The 18,967-nt window shown below is 43.3% G+C and overlaps 1 protein-coding gene across 1 annotated transcript in view; it reads right to left on the bottom strand.

The window, feature by feature from the left end:
* The window catches only part of COLGALT2 (collagen beta(1-O)galactosyltransferase 2), a 51,729-nt gene that overhangs the window by 18,096 nt on the left and 14,666 nt on the right, over window positions 1-18,967 (bottom strand). The window contains exons 4-8 of the mRNA XM_019528346.1: window positions 15,057-15,261; window positions 7,507-7,626; window positions 6,928-7,004; window positions 3,607-3,713; window positions 2,361-2,493 (exon numbers count right to left, since the gene is read on the bottom strand). Of these exons, the coding sequence (XP_019383891.1) occupies window positions 2,361-2,493; window positions 3,607-3,713; window positions 6,928-7,004; window positions 7,507-7,626; window positions 15,057-15,261 (642 nt within the window). The remainder of the gene's footprint in view (window positions 1-2,360; window positions 2,494-3,606; window positions 3,714-6,927; window positions 7,005-7,506; window positions 7,627-15,056; window positions 15,262-18,967) is intronic.

Below are 18,967 nucleotides of genomic sequence, written 5' to 3'. Positions count from 1 at the left end.
ACCCAGTGAGGCAGTGTTTTTTTTTTTTCCAAGTGCCGGGAGCTGGGGTGGGCAGGGCAGCCATTGCTGGGCTTGGAGAGCGGGCAGGGATGGGCCTGGCTGATTCAGAGATTCATCAGTATCTGGATCTCCAAATTAGATTCGGCCGAATCAATTCGGGACACTGATTCGAATGACCGAATCGAATCACTGTCCCCCAAATCAGCTGAATCTGAAGCAAATACTAGTTGCTTTGCACAGGCCTACTCACTAGTACTATTAGTAGGTTGTTTGGTACAACTAGATTGAACAAAAACAGCCAGTGATGCTAGCTGAACACTAATGCATTTAAAGCAGATCTTGCAGAAAGTCGAGCCCAACTTCTCGTTTTTCAAGTCACTTCCACTGGTTCTGGGCTGTTTGGTTTAAAACTTTGCATTTTACTGTCTGCCACAAAAATGTACTGCACCCTGTTCACACTACAGACAGAGGAATAACAACCAGATTCGGTGCCCTGAGTGGTAGCAGTCAGGCCAGTGACAGCAGCAATGTCTGTCCATCTTGTGTCCTACTCTACTGGGGTACCCAGGCTGGTGCCACAGTTACCTAGCCTTAGTTATGCTGCTGACTACAGCCACACACTTTGGACTTTGGTTATTTTATACTTGTATAGCACCTGGTACAAGAAGGCCCTTAACCTCACTTGGGTTTCCAGACCTAGTTCTGAAACAAAAACACACCATCACATTTGTCTTTCTCCAGTCATCTCCACCTCCTACTTTCCAACACAGCTTGTTCATTTAACACAGCATGGATTGTCCAGGAAGATTTGAATGTTCTGATTATGTTCCATATTACCCTGATATAGCCCAGTCCCCTTGTTTCCAGGGTTCTGGGTTTTCTGTTCCCCATAGGAAAACAGAGAAAAACGCGGATTTCCCCCCTTTACCTGAGAAAAACGTAACTTTCTCATTTTGATGGAGAAACCTGTGGATTTTGCAGTTTTGCAAAGAGCTCTCATAGGGAGGGAGGGAGTTAGGCAGGGCTGGGGCTGCTGCCCAGCTGGGTGGTACATGGGGCTTGGGGCCCGGGACCAGAATGCACAGCCACAGGGTCCCATCAGGAAGCAGGATGGGGATGTAGGCGGCTTGAGCAGGGGATGAGGCCCTCTTCCTGCAGCTGCGTGCACTCCCCAGGGGGCGTAGGGGGATCTGTGCCTCCCAGATCTGTGCACAGGACGGGGGCGGGCGCAGATGCTCACTGCAGGCTTGGGCTCCCCACCCTGCTGCCCTCCCCCTGGCCTCTGCAGCCCAGTGGGTGCGACTTGGCACACAGATAAATAGATATCAGTTGAACAAAATACATCTATAGTGGCTTTTCATTTTAATCATGAATTTAGGGTTTTTATCAAAGAATTTGCAATTTTTAACAAGGAAAGCCAGGATCCCTGCTCATTACTATACACATAGCACTCAAACTCCCCTGACCACAGGAAGCATGTAACTTAGCCACTCCATAGAATGCTCTGTTCCCCTTTAGTGGTGACTGAGGCACATAACAGAAGTTGCTGAACATGCTGCAGCCTATGACTATTCAACCTGGGTGTCCTAAGTTAGGCTAAAGAGGCTGGTGCTTTATGATCTGGGGTAGCACGTTCAGTGTTTTAGGTCTTTGGCAACCATGCAGGGGTGTGGCACTGCACAACTGGGGGAAACATTCAGTAGGAATGGAAAATTTTTTGAAGTTTCTGCTTTTCATTTTGATTACACAAAAATGGCCCAATATTGAGACCACACTAGTCAGTTTCCCAAGTTTTTATTCAAAACAGACTACTTCATAATGGAAAAAAACCATGATAAAATCATGGCTACCGCCACACTACCATAGGTAATCTCTTGATGTCTACAGAACACAAGATTTAAAAATCTGATCAACACCAGTATCAATCTCTTCATATCAAAACTGTCCATACTTGATTGTTTTTCTGCACAATCTCCTCAGGGGAATTTTGTGATAAAAAAAAAAAAGAACGGAAAAAATCCTCTGAATCCCCCCTTGCCCGGATCAAAATTGCCCCAAACTGACCTGCTAAAGAGTTAGTAAAAATGGCCCTTAAAAAATGTTTGGATAAAGTCACACAGATTGGGAGCCGCTTGAATATCAAAAGCAGAATGGGAACTGAGGGGTACTCAGCTCCTTTTTACTAAGTGCTGAATGTGCCTCAATAAGTTTAGGAGTCCCATTAATGCTAATATTTAAAAATCTTAGTCCACTCAATATTGTGGTTTATTTATAGCAAAATAAAAGAGAGTACTGAAAAACATGCACTATTACCCTCCCTCAGCACCCTATAACACCCAGAGAGAACAGAGATTATTTACCTCCTTCCAGATATAGTAATGACTAAGAAAGCAGCCAATTTCACCCCTGGTTAATGGCCTGGAAGAGTAAGGGTCCCGGTAACCAGGTAGCATGTCAATATTCAGAGCTTTTAGCTGACTCGTATTCAATGCCCTGAGAAAGAGAGAGCTTCTTTAAGTATTAGGAAAAATTTGTGAGTCCTACTGTTTTTTTACTCAGGCCCAGAGTCAGCAAAATGGTTTGGCAGTGAAAAACCAAAGTGTTCCAGACCTTAGGAGCACTTTGCACACATGGTTGCATACAGTTTAATATCCTGATTTAATTTCTAACTCAAGCTAAACTTAGGTAAGGCTACTATAGCCTCCTAACCTAATAGATTCAAGAAACGGTACAGTCTTAACAGTGGGTTATCCAGAATATGTCCTTGCCAATTTTGGTAATGTTTCAGAGGATCCAAATGATACAACTATAGGATAGCTCATTCACTTTACACAATCATGGATTTTTCTTACTTTTTGCATTTCTCTTAGATTGGACCATGGGATTGGAACAGTCAGAATTATTTTTTTTTATGGGAAGCTTCACTTTATAGTTCTACTACCCTAGCACTAGGCAAGCAGAGAGAAACTGAGACACCCAAAAGTTGCAGCTAATTCTGCCAGTGATTTCTTGCATGGGCTTGGGGTAGTCAGTCACTTGGCTTGGGATTTTCAGAAGGGTCTAGTTAGGCAATGAAGTCCCAAGGACTTTTGGATGGGATTTCAAGACCCAACTCTCTTAAACCCAGTTGAAAATCCCAGCTTTAACCACAATACTGTGGTTTCTTATCTATAAAATAGGAGCTTTATATATTGTTTTGAGATGTGCAGCTATACATACTGGAACAGTGGTACCATAACACAATACTCCAGAATTTGGGGTTGGAATATTGTAAGGGAATATTTAAATGTCTCCAAATGCTCCAAAGGAGGTTCCTTTCTTGAGTGCCATAAAACAAAATTTGATTCACAGATCTTTGCCTTAAACTGACTATTACTCCTCAGCTTGAACTACCTCAGAGATTCTCTAATGGATGCTGATTAAAACAAGAGGCAGATGTAGTACAGCAGCAGCACAATACCCTTCTACTTTTGCAAAATGACATCACAGTACATGCAAAATTAAGTAAGCCTCATCTTCCTTAACAAAGTCAGAGCATCAAATATAAAAGGCCTGCTACACAGAATCAGACCTTCCGTAGCACATGCAACACCAGACAGAACTCACTTTCCATCCACAGCTTCCATGATTTTGACTGCAATCTCCTGCTCATGGAGGGTTCGCAGCATTCTATCCCGCCTGTCTGTTCGACGCTTCAGGTTGATCATGAAAATCTGGGTGGGAAGAGAAAAAAATCAGAACTCTGGCTCCATGTGAAGCACATATCATAACTACTCCAAAAGCTTAATAGATTTTAGACCTTGTTAAAGTGCCAGGAACATTTCCAGTAAAGGGAGTTATTTTCAAATTGTTTATAAATTTTATCAAACTTGTACCTCTGGAGCTGAAATTTTGAATATGTGTTCTTAGATGCAGCTTGTTTTCATGAAGAGTCAGAGGGAAAAGTAGATTTTCAAGAATAAAAGGATGTAGGAAGAAGAACTAGTAAAGAAAGTCCAGTAAAGTCTAGTAAAGAAAAATTCTCTGACTTCTGACTTTCTTTGATCAGTTTTAGCACCTTACCTATGTGGGACAGAAAGGTGAAATGTGAGTAGAGCATGGAGTCAAATTTTGAAAACTGCCTAAGTGCTTTTCCAAAAGTGACTTCAGCCCCTAAAGATTCAGATGGGCACCTGGAATCCCACTGCCTGCCTATCTGCATCTTTGGAGGCCAAAATATATATTTTTTAAATTTGGCCCTTTCATACTTGAGTTCCTAAACCTCACCAACAGTCTGCAGGACTTTGGGTTCCTATGATCCTGAGAGAGAAAAGAATTTGTCGTTTTCTTTTCCATGTTACTATGTCTGTCCATGGTCACAAAAAAATTCATTGCCATTTGAGTGAGTTCTAATTTTTTTAATTCGTCATGCTATATGTGGGCACTGGGCTTTGTAATACAATGTAATTTTCTTGATGTAGCCCATATTCCACTGTCATTACAAATGCATGTGCACAGAACTCCCATTCAGCGTGGGTTCAGGTCAAAGCCCACTAAAGTCAAAGGAAGGACTCCCTTTGACTTTAGTGGGTTTTGGACCAAAATCTGCATGCACACTTGACATCCTGTTGATTCCACACACATACCATAGAAGCCCTGCGCACTGGAGCCAGCTGCCTTCCACATCCCCAGGGGAAGGCACCTGGGGCTTCCCTCCCTTGCAGCACAGTCCCTGCAGGGAAGGCAGCCAGCTCCAGCACGTGGGGCTTCTCTCTGGTGCTGTGCAACCCCGGAAGAGGCAGCTGGCTCCAGCACGTGGGGCTTCCCTCCCTGCTGTGTGAGTGCAGGGGCTGCACATGAGTGGCAGGGAGTGCCGGCAATACAGGCAGCCCAGCAGAGGTTGCGCCCCTTGCTGTGATGTGCAGTGCTGGCCAGAACTGTGTCCCACGAGGCACCTGCACCTTGAGCACCCCACCTGCTGCTGCTGCCACTGCCTGCCAGGGCTGCACCCCATGGAGGGAGCGTGAAGGGGTCCCCACATACTGCCCACCCCAGCTCTGCCCCCACCCATTCCCACTCCGCATGGTCTCTGCACTGCTGCCAGCCCCAGCCCCATGTTCCTGCCCAGCCTGCAGCCCTGCCCCCACTGCTTCCCTACCTGCTGCCCAGAGCAAGCAGGAGACCGGGGAAGCAGAGCAGGTCCCCAGGGGCTGCAGTAGCAGCCCCGCATGGAAGCTGCATGCCGGCTGGGCTGGGCCCTTCCACCCATGAGGGTGGGAGCCAGGCAATAGGGTACATTTTTGGGGCTGCATGTACACGTGGGCACCTTGCTTTCACCCATGTGGACGGAAGAGCTCGGCAGGGCACAATTTGTTGGTGGGCCTTGCGGACCAGCTGAAAGTGCTTGATCTGGCCTGCAGGCTGTATTTTGCCCACCCTGCCTTAATCACTACAGATATTGGAAATCTGCTGTCTTGTCAGAACTACAGTTGTAACATAGACACAAAGACTGGGTAAAAGAATGAGATTTCTATGTAGCACCAAGTCCAAACTATGCAAACATATGTTCCCTGGCCCATGATGGATGGCAGGCCAGGCACATACCTTAGTGGGTAAAGTGCAAACATTTCTAGCCTCACACAAGTAAAGACAAGTGCAGTCTAACCCTCAGCCAAGCAAAAAACAGACTGAGCCACATCCAAATGCAGCAATAATAATAAAAACAAACTGGGCAAGCAAATGTAGCCACAAAAGACAGCCCAGAAAAAGACACATGCCATACTACAAACAGAGATGATAAAGCATGCACAGCCAAGCTGTCTGGACTTTATGATACTATATAAATAGACAGACAAACCCAAGCCAAAAAAGGGCAAAAAAACAAGGTTCCCCTGATTTTAGTGACTCTCTCAGTCATTATATTATAGTCTCACTTACAGCTAAGCAAACAGGCACTGTGTGGATCTGTAAATGCTCTATGCAAAGAATAAATATTATCCATGCAAAGTACAATGTCTCTCTCTAATTTGTTCCCAGTCACCTTCTGTTGATGCTTTGTCTCCAGTTCTGGCTGACCTGCTATACTCCTGACAGAGACAGGAGCTGCTGGAGAGATTTATGCAAACTTCTTGATCTCTGTTGCAAAAATGTCCCCAACTGTCCTTGCCAAAATCAAAACAAGAAAGCCTCAGCAGAAACGTGGCTCCCGAACAGGAAAAGGCAATCAGGAACAGCACGGTACCGTATTCAGTCAGGATACACATCCCTTCCATAAACCAAGCTGACTGTCCCATTCTAAAGCTTTGCTTTCTGGAGGAAAATAGCTCCCTTGTTTGTTACTGGTAAGGCAGAAGAAAGTTTCAGACAAAAAAAGCGCTCATTTTAAACTACCAAAGAGCAAGATGTAGTAGGTACAGCAAGAACTGGCAGGTCAAAAAGCTGGATTCCAATGTTAGTTCTGTCACTGTCAGATTACTGCCTGGTTTCAGGGACTGCTGAAATGCAAGGAGAGATTTCCACTCATTTCCCTGGACTTTTGGTCAGGTCCTAACTTATGCAAGTTAACATTTTCTAAATTGGGTTTTTTAATGTAGATGCACAAAGACCTGCAGTGCAAAGATAATAAGCACCCACTGCTCCTGCAAACTTCCACCGCAGTTGCTCCATGCTTAAAAATCAGGCAGCGAAACCTACGTGTGGGCGCTTACATAAGTTCTGAAGAAGTCCTGAGCATGCCCAACAGCCATTCCACTCAGTGGAACTTTTAGCTGAGTAAAGACATCAGGATTAGTCCTGTGGGAAATTTCAGCCCAAAATGTGAATGTTTTGGAAAGTTATAAGCACAAGAAAATGAGCACTGTGAATAGAAGCAGATTTGCAGCTTAACTGAAGTGGGCTCTACCAGATGCCCTGCTTGATGATAATGCACGTACATACAGGCACTCCTACCTCATCAAATCCCATCTTGTCTGGGTGTTTTGGAGGAGCAGAGATGTATTGTGAGGGCTCAATTGGAGGACGATCAACTAAAAACAGAAAAAAAGAAAGAAATGTCCACAGCATCTTTTACTAATATGCCTAAAGTACAGCAGCCCAGTCAGTTTGCCCGGTCAGTTTATTTCACCACTTTTTAATACCTCCCCTAGTGCAATGAAGAACTGTGGCATGAAGGGCAGAGTGGAAGCAGTTACTGTTATGCATTTAACCTGTGCTAAGAGAGGGACAGAGCCAAAAAAGCCAAGTGACAGAAAACATCCAAGCATAATGTTAGAGCGCTTATTTTGTGCCAAGACAGGATAGGAAGATGCATTTTAGAGAGGGTAGGATTTTGGTAGTGGAGCTTTCCTGTTGCTGTGATGAACAATCAGGGGAAGGGGTGGAAAGCATTAAACCTAATTTAACAAAAATACCACAATAATTAGATCTGATGAAGATTTTTTTTCTTTTTTCAAAAAGAAAATTCAAGGAAAGTTTTGTAAACACCATCCCCAAGAACCCAGAACCAGGGCATGGCATGCTCTGACTCACTCATTGCCTCGATTGTCACATGAATAAAGTTTTCAATGTCCTCCTGCAGTGTCTGGTGTGACCTCAGGGGCACAGGGAGAAAACCGTAGTGTTCTCTGTTGCATATGTGCATCTGAATTTCTGGGGAAAAAGCAATTACAGAAAAAGTTGGGAAATATACCATGTTGACTCTGCAAGAGGAGAAAAAGGTTTGGGTACAGCAAAACCTGCATTAAGGATCTCACCTGAGAGGTCTCTCTCTCAATCAGGTTAGCAGAATCTCAGTGCATTTCTCAGTACCATCTTCTCTTGCCTTTAGTTAACAACTTTTCGCTCCTAGGCAAGCAATTTCTACTCATCCCTTAGAAACAGGTTTAATGATATTCTAAATTGTCAACTGCTTATTTCTTTTTGGCAGGGGGAAGTGTCCCTCCAAGCCTACCTTAGAGGACAGAGCAGGGAGCTTCAGTTTTATAACCCTCTTCTTCATTCTTAGGAACCTCATACTGCAAAAAAAAAAATCCCTCTGGTGCAGGATTGGGGAGGCTTCTACCAAAAACAGCTTCTGCCATCTTTAAATGGGTCAGAATGAGTACATAGAGCATGGTACATGGACTCTCTCTTTGCTCCCCAGTAGCTCCCCGGTGAGTTTCTCCCTTAGCGCTCCTCTCTGACCAGCCAAGCAGCTGGGTCCAAAGCCCACCATAGTCAAATGGAAGTCTTTACATGGGCTTTGGATCAGAACCTAAGAGGAGAAGAGAGAGTTTAAGTCTCAGAGAGTTACATTTGTAAGAGACTATGCAGAATAAAAATGGTCCCTGGTTAAAATGGAAGGAAAAGCATTAGGGAGCAGGAGTTACCAGTGGGGAAGCTACAACCAACACCTGACACTGGCAGCTCCTTCAACAAGACACTGTTTAAAGTTTCAAAAAGCTTTTCATTTCCTTCTATGAACTCAGCTTTCTAAACCCAAAGCATGACCCTGAAGCCTTTGCTCTTATATATTATCCAGTTGTAATCAAATAGGTTGAGATAGCAAATGACATTTTAAACAAATCCAAAAGATACTTTCAGCATGAAATGCAGAAGCATAGTAAAAGGATCCAAATTGCATGTAGACTCTGTGGGTTTCCTGATAACATCCAAATATGGGAAAGAATGGTCCAAGAAGCAGAGGAATAGCCACGTATCAGAAGTGTGTCCAAACTGCAGGCATCCTGCATACCACATTGGTTTTCAGGCATTTCCACTACCTATGGAATATCACCTTCCCTTCACAGAGCACAAAGACCCCATTGTTACTCACCTGCAGAGCTTTTTTGTGGGGTTAAAGTTTGGTATGAAAGAAAAACTGTAATTCCAAGCATCCTGCTTACGTATTTAGTAAGATGTTTCCATTTAATCTATGCTGGACTCAGCTTGAAAACTACATAGGTCCATTAGGTAAAACAAGCTTGGAGAAAAAACACACCATGGCTGAATACACTCCCCACACACAACTAGACAATAGTGCACATACTGTCCTCAGGCACAATTAAGCTGGGAAACAGCTCAAAGTCAGTACACCCATTAATTCTGTTCTCAACTCAGATTTTACTTTGGGACCCTTTTCAGTTAAATCCCCTTAGGCTTAATTTTTCCTAATATTTAAAATAGAGATTAAGTGCCATCCTTTAGGTTTTTAAAGTGCTTTGAGGTTTACAATGCGACACAAGTATTTTTTTTTGTTAAAAAGTCTCCACTGTGTGATGAAGTGGAAAGGAATAACCAAAAAGAGTATTCTATATGGAGAAAAACAGGTAGAGGAAGTTAAGAAACTGAACTTTTGAATAAACAGAGAAATAAGAAAATGCATCATGTATCCAGGTTGTAGCTGTATTGGTCTAGAGGAAAAGGCAATCAGGACTTGTATTAGAGATGATATCTTTTATTAGAAAACAAGATTTTTGCAAAAAAAAATCTTTAATTGCAAGCTTTCAGGCACAAATACCCATCATCAGGCATTGGAGAAAAGATTGTAAAAGTGCTCCTGGGTAGAAATGAAAGTTCATATTTCATAGGATTTCACAGAGGAATCATGATGCATTTTTAAAATGCATCATGGCTTTTTAGCGTTCAAAAGTTTCCTCATGTTTTTTAAGATCCTGGATACCAGATCACAAACCGAGCCAAAAAGAGAACAAACCCTAACCTCATGGTAAATCCTGAAACTAGAGAAAGAACAGTCACATAGCTGCTCATATCTATCATTTTAGATCCTCTACCAACTTGTTATAAGGAAAACCTTGTTTCAGTGGCATTTAACGCAAGTTTGTGTTTTTTACAGAACTGAGATTTGGCCCAATGTCATCAATAAACTCACTATGAAATATGCTGGGAATAGAGCATTGTGCACTGGGCAAATACACTGCTTTAGACTAGGGTGACCATATGTCCCAGGTTGGTCGGGACAGTCCCAGATGCTGGAGCAGGGATGGGCAAAATGCGGTCCGTGGGCCGGATGCAGCCCGCCAGGCCATTCTATCCAGCCCGCGGGGCCCCTAAAAATGTATAAAATTAATATTTATCTGCCCCTGGCTTCCTACCACGCAGCCCTCGATGGCTTGCCAAAACTCAGTAAGTGGTCCTCCGCTCGATATTATTGCCCACCCCTGCATTAGAGGTTGGTCACCACCTGCTAGTGAAACCTAAAATGAGCCTCCTGGGCCCAGATGCAGAGTGGGGGCAGAGTGGCAGGAGTTGTGAAGCAAGAAGCCCTATTAACATTAATTGCTACTTCACTGATGATTAACACCAGTGAAGTAAAGAACACTAGGTCATTAATAGGCCATTGACTCCCTGCAGCACCTGGGGGGAAGGGCAGGGGCAGGGGAAAGCAGGCAGGATCCTAGATTTCACATTGTCCCATGTAGTCACCCTACTTTAGATTGAATGAAAACCCAGGAAAGCAAGAGGAAAAGCTGCCACTATCTTCACTAGGCATTGAGCAAGAGTCTTCATCAACTACTCACTGTCTGAAAGCTGTATGGCCAGCTGTTGAAGTTCAGACAGCTCAGAACACAGGTTTTGACACAAGACTTGAAATACTTCCAGCTTTAAATTTCAAGAAACTAAAGCTGAAAACTGAAAAATAAATTAAAACAGTGTGGTATGTCATTGTTTTAGATTATTATATTAGTACCTGTAATCCCTGGTATTTTTAGCAGAGTAAAACTACCTGTATTAACTACTCTATTCTGCCATGACAGGCTCCCTCGCACAAATAATGATTATGTTCCGTCAAACCAAATTTAGCTCTTAGATGTCACTGAACTAAAAGGAAGAGCGCTATATACTATTCAAATGTATCAACAGAGTTGACGCTAATCTCTTTAGCTACTCTTATCTGGCTCACTCATCACCAGCCATACCTTCTATTGCTGAATCTGTATAGCTTTCAGTTGTTTCAAACCACCACTGCATTAGCTAAAATTCGTATGCATCTTAAAACGGCAATGCTTTATGGGGGAATGTCAGTCTGCATTATAACCATCCAGCAGGTGCAGTCAGATGGTAGAATCCCACTGTGCAAGAGGCTAGACATAATTCTGTGTTGTTCTATTATCAATTGTGTGCTCTTGCATCAACACTAAAATAGCAAGTAAGAAACTTCACCTTAGTAAGACAGTTTTTGCTGTTGGCTCATGTCAGTTTATACAACTTCACTGCACTTGTGATTTTCTTTAAGCATGTGAGAACTTCCACACATTGAATGTTTCATGGGTTCTGGATAAAGCCTAAGGTGTATTGAACAGAGTGAGATTTCCTGGCTAGTATGCTAGTATATGCAGCAGTTGCTCCAAGAGGTAGGATGATGGATTCAACAGCCCAATGGTCTGATCTGAGATGATAGGTGTTATATTTGGACTGGACATAAGCTATTCTTTTGGTGACTCCAGTGATGTAACTAGATTTACTTAAAGGAGGAGCTTAAGTCTGGGTTTTAAACATTTTCCCCCATCTTTAAAATGATGCACAGATTGACATATAGAGGGTCCAAGGGACAAAAGTCCAACTCAGACCATGACATGCAGCTGTTCATAAAAATCAGCAAAATGTTGTAGGCAAACAGACTGGATTGTTTAAGTAAAGCTTGAATAAAGGGTCCTCAAGGCCCCTGGTAAAGTCATGGGTAGGTCAGCATAAGAACGAGCTGAAGAATTCAAGAAATGGAAGCCAACATTTACAGCTTTAGTTATGAAAATGTACTCTAATTCATGGTGATAGGATACAGGTGCCAACCCCTGTTGGACATTATGACATGGAGGACACAAAGTGCAGTGGCTGCACTCATGCACTGGGTGTATATAAACTTGGCCAGAGCCAGTTCTACCATCAAGGTTGCCACTTTCATCTCCCAGGACCCTCAGTTCCACAACAAAATTGCTGGACTTCCACTGTCCTAATCTGGAAAGTCACTGGGACATAACCAGGCCAACGACTTCCTGAAATCCTGACCCCAACCTGGAATGTTGCCAAGCCTTCCCTCACATGTCATTTACCTTTACTTTCCTTTCTATCTGACAATTAACTAAAATAACACTGACCCTCATGGTCCAGTCTATCCCTCATTTAGGTTTAGGATTACAATCTTCTGCCTACTGCCTTGGGCTTCTGACCAGAAGGCAGCTAAACAATGCTTTAAACAGCTGGTGATGATTCAGGTATGCAAGGACCCTGAACAGCTAATAAGATTCTGCTCAGTCCACCCATCTCTTTTTAGAAATGAGACTGCAAGTAAGGGAGCACCAATGACAAAAACGGCACATTCTACCTTCGCTTTTTGTGTGTGCGCGCGCGCGCGTGCATATGGGCACATGCATGTACATGCATACACACGTGTTTTTTGATCTTAAAGAAAACAGAACTGGCCTTCAGTAACATGTCCAGATCAAGATATTTCATTTTCATTTTTCTCCAAAAAAGGAAAGTCAATGCTATCTATAATACCATTTTAAAGCATATAAAATAGGTACTTCATGCAAAAGAAATCCCTACAGTGAGAAAGGGAAAGGAACAGGGATATTGAAAAAAATACTGTCTTACTTGAGTAAGCTGGGGAGAACTTAATGAGAAACTCCAGACTGTACTTAACTTTCACTATTATAAGAGTGATCAGGGTTTCTTTAACATCAAAACCAGTGGTTCTCAATTTTAGGCCCCAAGCACTGATCTGTAATGTTTGTGAATTAAGTGGCACCTCATTTCAAAAACTAATTTATTTATTACAGTGCTGGAATCCTTCGACAGGGATTGAGGAGGGGGAGGAGACGGCAGAGGTGGGAGAGGAGGAGTGAACTGGCAGGTACAACTGTGTGCTTACATCCTTGCAGAGGGTCCAGCCAGTGAGGAGGGTTACCTAAATTCACTGCTGCTTTTCTGCCATTGATCCACTAAGGGTACATCCATTCACGCATGCTTTGTGAAGTCCTAGAACAAACTGTTAGCAGATCTTATCCTGCTAACCTTTTTGGGGTCTATCACAGAACAACAGAACTGGATGCCTGAATGATAGCAATTTGTCCTGGAACAAATGTAACATCTGTTTGTAGCCTCAGAAGCAGATGAACAAATGGTTTATTTGAAATAAGTCTGCCTTTTATTTTACTTATGAATGATCCCCCCAGATACCTTATAAGCACCTTGAACTTATTATTTGAACCTGTTTGTTGAATCCTTTGAATGGATCATAAGCAAGATTGCCCACTATCAGTTACTGGTTATCTCTAAGAGGCAACGTGGAATGTTTCCTGTTGCCTGACTGGATTTGAAATTGGAGGGGTAAAGACTCAGTACAACGGGAAGAAATTTAGGTGAAAAAAACCAAGAAGAAGAGAAGGTGACAGAGGAGCATCAAGGGGAGACAAGAGAGCTGAAACTCCTTGTGAGCTTGCAATGCAGCTAATGGAGGCATGGCCTGTGACTGCCCATGAAGGTTGTAAACAGACTCCTCATTTGAGGTGATCCTGATGGTCCCAAGTTTTGACCCAGATCAAAACAAGAGTGACACAACCAGGGCCAGATCCAGAAGGGGTACAATGGTGCAGATGCCCCCCTCTTTTGGACGTGGCCCTAGGAGCAGCAGCTGGGAATTTATTTTTTTTTAAGTCCACAGAAAGGTAAAAATCCCATATCCCCCATCTCCCTACCCCTTCCCCTCTTCCTCAGCAGCACTATCCCCTCCCTCCTGTTCCCTCCCTCTCTCATTAGCCATGGTCCCCATTGTCCTGGCTAATCCAGGAGTGGGGTAGGCAACAGGGGAGGCTCCAGAGTTGAACCTGCCTACTCCACCTGGAATCATCATCAGCAGAGGTAGGTTCCTCCTCTCTTACCATCTTCCCAGGTGTTCTCAGTGAGCCTGGGAGCAAGCACAGGGGGCCAGGGAACCTGCTGCCACCACTGCTGCTGTCCCCTGCTGAGCCTGGCTGCCGCATCTCTGGAGCCCTTCTTCCGCATGCCTCCCAAACCACCACCCGGGCAGGAACAGGCAGGAAGGAGGAACCTACCTGCTGCCACTGCTGTTGCTACTGTACCTAGCTGGAGCCAGGCAGGAGCAACTCTCTAGCCTCCCTGGCTCCTGGTGCAGCAGAGGACAGTGGAGATGGTGGCAGTGGAGGGGAAAAATGGAAGGGGAGGGCAGGGGAGGAGATGCTCTGCTGAGAATGGAGGGAAGGGAGCTGATGCCAAGAGCAGGTGGGTGGGATTCTTACTTTTCTGGGGACTTCAACTCCTCATTGCTGTTCCCATGGCATAGCTTATCAAACCCACTGCAGGGAGCTGCAGCTGGGAGTTGGGGTGCAGCCAGCCCTGTGGCCATGGTCACTTCTCCGATATGTCCCTTCACAAAATCCTGAACCCACCTCTGGACATGGCCATCTATGTATACAACCCTGCCAAACTGCATTACTGTTCCTCTGCCAACAAGAGCACACAGCCTGACAGGTTTGTCCCTGGAATCACCCGCAAATAACTTGAATGACCTGCAATTAGTTTACAGTGCACACAGTGATGTGGAGGGGGAGTGTTAGAACATTTCATCTTCAAGAGTTCACAGTGGATTTTGAGGATCCCAGGACAAAAGGTTTTCTCCAGGGAAAACGCAACAGTCTGTTTACAGCTGGAGTGTGTGTTCTGTAGACTACGGTCTCCAGAGCCATCAAGCACCATTACTAAATGCATTCACAGTTTGAAGGGGCAAGGGTGTGGGAAAGGAAGGGAAACAGTTGTTACCAGAACAGAACACTGGAAGACAGTCAGAAGCAGCCTGAAAACTGGGCAGTTTCAGGCATAGTTCAGTAAGAACACAAGAATGTAGAAAGAAGTCTTACTATTAAAAAAACCCCTCCCCCCATCAAAAAAACAAAACAAAACAAGAGTAGAAACTGTACAGTATTGATTAATGCTACTACAGTCAACTGGCAGAGAAGGTGCAAGTCAGGGCATAATTCAACCCACTGTTTTTAAAAAGTAACCTCTTAACTATGGCAGGCTTTTGAGTTTAGTCTTTCGCCATTGTGAGTTCACAAACATACCTGCTTGGCGGCTGGAGAAGGCAAAAACAATGATGTCATCGAAGTTCCAGGTGTAATCCTGATGTGGTGGGTAAAACATCAGCTTCTTCGAGGCCTCTTTCCTGAGGTCAATGAGGAATGTGGAATGAACCATGGGGACAGCAAAACAGCCTCTCTTCTTCCATTCCCTAATCAAGGCATAATCTGGTGCCCTCCTGTAATAGCCCTGAAATGCAATGAGCCAGCAGTTTATGACAATGAGACATTTCCATTTCACAAACATGTCCCTAATAAAATTGGACTGGACTCCCCAACCTGGTCCCAAATCTTTTAAAGCCTGGACTTAAAATTAAATTCTAAAAATAGACTTACTCATTATAATGATCTGAACCAAACCCCTGGATACAAGTCCCACTCCAAATATTATAATTTGAGTCTCTCTCCTGCTTAGGAGATGACAGAGACATGAGTTGCACTGCTGTACAGCTTCTTTGCAGCAAGGCCCAGCTGTTGCTATTTTATCCAACTCCCCCCAAGCCTGTACAAATCCCATGACTTATACTGAGAGGTAATAGGCACTTTACACTTCCAGTGATGATGACAGGAGCATATTGTGCTCAGCATCACACAAGATCAGCCAAATATCTCTCTCTGGACTGAGCTGAGGAAATCCCTCAGGCAGGCAGCACTGTGACCTTTATCTTGCTTCTACTGAAAGCTAAAAGTATTTTGCCTTTGTCATAACAATTGGAAGAGGCCGTTTTTCAGAAATATAATAGGTTCTTCCACTGTCAGATTTAGGCTTCAGCTATAGTTTAGGACCTCACAATATGAGGGGTCTCTAATATAAGAAAAAAACCTGAACTTTTTCAATTCTAATATGACAAAAATATACACATATATGGATCCACATTTATTATTCATATTGAGTTCATAAATTGGTGCAGAAATAACAATAATTCATCTTAAAATGTCATGAAAATCCATTTTCATGGATTTTGTAGATTATTTTTATCGTATGGGGCCTCTTAAACTGGATATAGTTTAGGACCTCAGCATATCATAATCTGGCATTGGATTCCTTCCTTGGGACACAGGACTTTGAATCTGCATATTTCCTCCATCCCTGTGGCTACCTATGCCAGTAGGGGCATTTATCTCAGTAGAGGGCAGCTTTACTATGCAGTTGAGACTCCATAGCACTTCACTAAGCAGGTGTGCCTGGGAGAAGCACTAAATCAGATTATATCAATGTATCCCCAAATCAAATGAGTCTTCCTTCACTCTGGGTTTACAACCCAGGCTCAAGGCCATAAGTCTGGTCTCTGCAGGTATAATGCAACTAATACTATCACTGATGGAACCACTTCCCGAATAACTCATCCAAAAACAATGTCCTAATGCACTAACTAGACAGTAGAACAAGGACAAGGGCCAAAATAAATCCACAGTGAATTCTGATCTTTACAGAAACAATGAATCACCAAAACTTGCCAGTTAAATAATAATAATAAAACTGAATTTTCCATGAGTCTCCCAGGGAGCGAGAGAAGCCGAGTGTCCTTCAGTGCCTAATTCTTCACTCTCCATAAAAATTGTGTCTGGTCAGGAAATGTTCCAGCTTGTCAGCTGTGCTGCTAAACATTCAGAGGGTTATTTTCCTGACAAGAAAATGTCATGCTGTCAGGCTGTTTCGGTTACTACTGCTGTTCTCTGCACTGCTGTTGCTGCTCACTGTTATTTTTCAGCACATGCTCCAGCTGTTTCTCCTCCCCCAAAACGCCAGAGAGCATCTGATCAGCAGGGATGTGAAGTGCAGAAACAAGGAGTGGCAAAAAAAAGGAGGTTTTTGCTGTTGTTGTTGAGTTTTGCGTTTTTTTAAACCAGGAAGGATTCTAGTTTTTCCTTTTCTTTATAGCCTTTTCTCAGCTAATGTCAAGAATTGTAGCAAAGTGGAAGCTTGTTATCAAGGGAACAAGACTGCAGGCCAAATTCTCAGCTTGTGCAAAACATCTGCTGTGAATTGAAGTCCACAGAGTGATGCTGGTTTTCACCAGTTGTAAAACTGGCTCCCCTTTTTGTAAAGACTTACTGAGACAATACTACCACTGGATGTTTATGCATATCTTTTAAACAATTTTCATAATCAATTTAATTGCTGATAACAAACTCAAGAATTTGGAAGGCCTAGGATGTTGTCCTGCAGCCTTCACTCTGGCCTGAAGCCCCAATGGTGTCACTAGGAATATCTGACTCAAGTAAATAAGACTTCTAAAACTGGGCACCGACTAAAAGAAGAGCAGAGGTTTCTCCAGTTAGTCTCCTTCTAACATTAATAAAAGCTGTAATAAATATCTGGAAGTGCCCCAGCTCTTAAGGAGCTTGAAGTTAAAATTTCTCCCTCTGGGTTTAAAGATGTTTGTATACATAGCGGGATCCACCATCCCTTCAAGAAAAGAGGCGTTGGGGAGGTGATGGGATCCAAGTTACTTGCTCAAAGTAATCATAGGTGAATGGGGATTCTGTGAAGAGCAGGGACAGATAGAAAATGGGAAGACTGAATCTGGGAAAGAAAAGAACTTTTTTCCAAGGGCCCTGGCTCAGGAGCCATATAGTGGAGGATGAGGCAAGGCTTCATTTTCCCACAACAGGACCAAGGAAAGCAGGGGGAACAGCAGCACAAAAAGTTGTCTGATCTCATTATGAAGTAGGAAAACAGAGAGGGGCTCTTCACCTGCGTGCAGCTGGAATCCCTTTAGTTGAGAGAAGAAGTGATCAGAGTCCCTTTTCCCAGACCACGAAGAAGGATGAAGAAGCACTCCTGCAGACACGGGGAGGAAGGACTTTTTGCTATCAAGACTTTGTCTTAGAGGCAATATTGTTCTTGGGAGGATTTTGTGGTCCACCCAGCTGAAGCTGGGCCACAGATATTTAAAAGGCCCACTGTAAAAGAGTGGTTGAGGGAAGTAAGCTTACTATACTGTATAATTAAATCTCTACCTAAAACTCATTTATGGATAAGGAGACATTTATCAGCTTTAAAATCTACTTCTGGATATAATTACGGCCTCAAATAATAAACACTGCTGGCACATGCAGAATTTTTCTAATACATAACAAGTTACAGACACAACATATATCATTTAAGGTGCAACTAACAGAAAAAGCCTGACTTTTCTCTCCTTTCCAGCAGGGTAAAGCATGAGCAATTTCACTAAACTGAAGGGGATTAGCCAACTGTTTAAATGTGATGTGGGCATGAGGAGAACCCTGCTCATATAATAGACAGCTGTATATATGAAGAAGAGAAAATTCTTCACTGGTTTATGTCATAATACAGGAAAACCCAGTCTAAAATTATGTATGACTGCTATTTTACTCCATCCGATTACACAAACATGTGGAACTGCCTCAAATAGATGTTGGTGCCCTTGTGGGTATCCTGGTATTTTCTTACGTATTTTGTGGGATTGTACCATAATCCAGAATTTTCTGTTAGAAATACTCTCTCTCAAAACATGTTCAGCTTCTTCAGGCCTCAAGTCTTCTCTGACAGAAAGTTCCAGGTAAGGGAACACACCTTAGAAATGTGATTATTCTCTAAAGCTATATTCTACATTACTTAGTGCATCATTACAGGTTAATTAAACCAAACAAAGCACCGTACAGATTGATTTAAGGCACTGAATATTCTTATGTCCTTCTGATATCAGCCTCTGAGAACACCCAAAAGTAGGAACTTGGTTATTTGATATCAACAATGATAAATGACTGCCGTGTTAACACTGCCCCAGTTCTAGTCTCTTTATTTTTCCTGGTTTTTTCACTATCACTCCCACTTCCCCACTCCTGGCCAACTGAGAACCCTTCCCCATCTTAGCAGTTGTCTGAGACTGCATGTCCTTCAGAGCTCCTCACTCCCATGTGGGTGG

Source organism: Gavialis gangeticus, unplaced genomic scaffold (assembly GCF_001723915.1).
Source record: "Gavialis gangeticus isolate Ggan-Ray unplaced genomic scaffold, GavGan_comp1, whole genome shotgun sequence".
Lineage (NCBI taxonomy): Eukaryota > Metazoa > Chordata > Crocodylia > Gavialidae > Gavialis > Gavialis gangeticus.
Note: the sequence above shows the minus strand (reverse complement) of the source record. Positions and strands in the feature narration are given on the sequence as shown.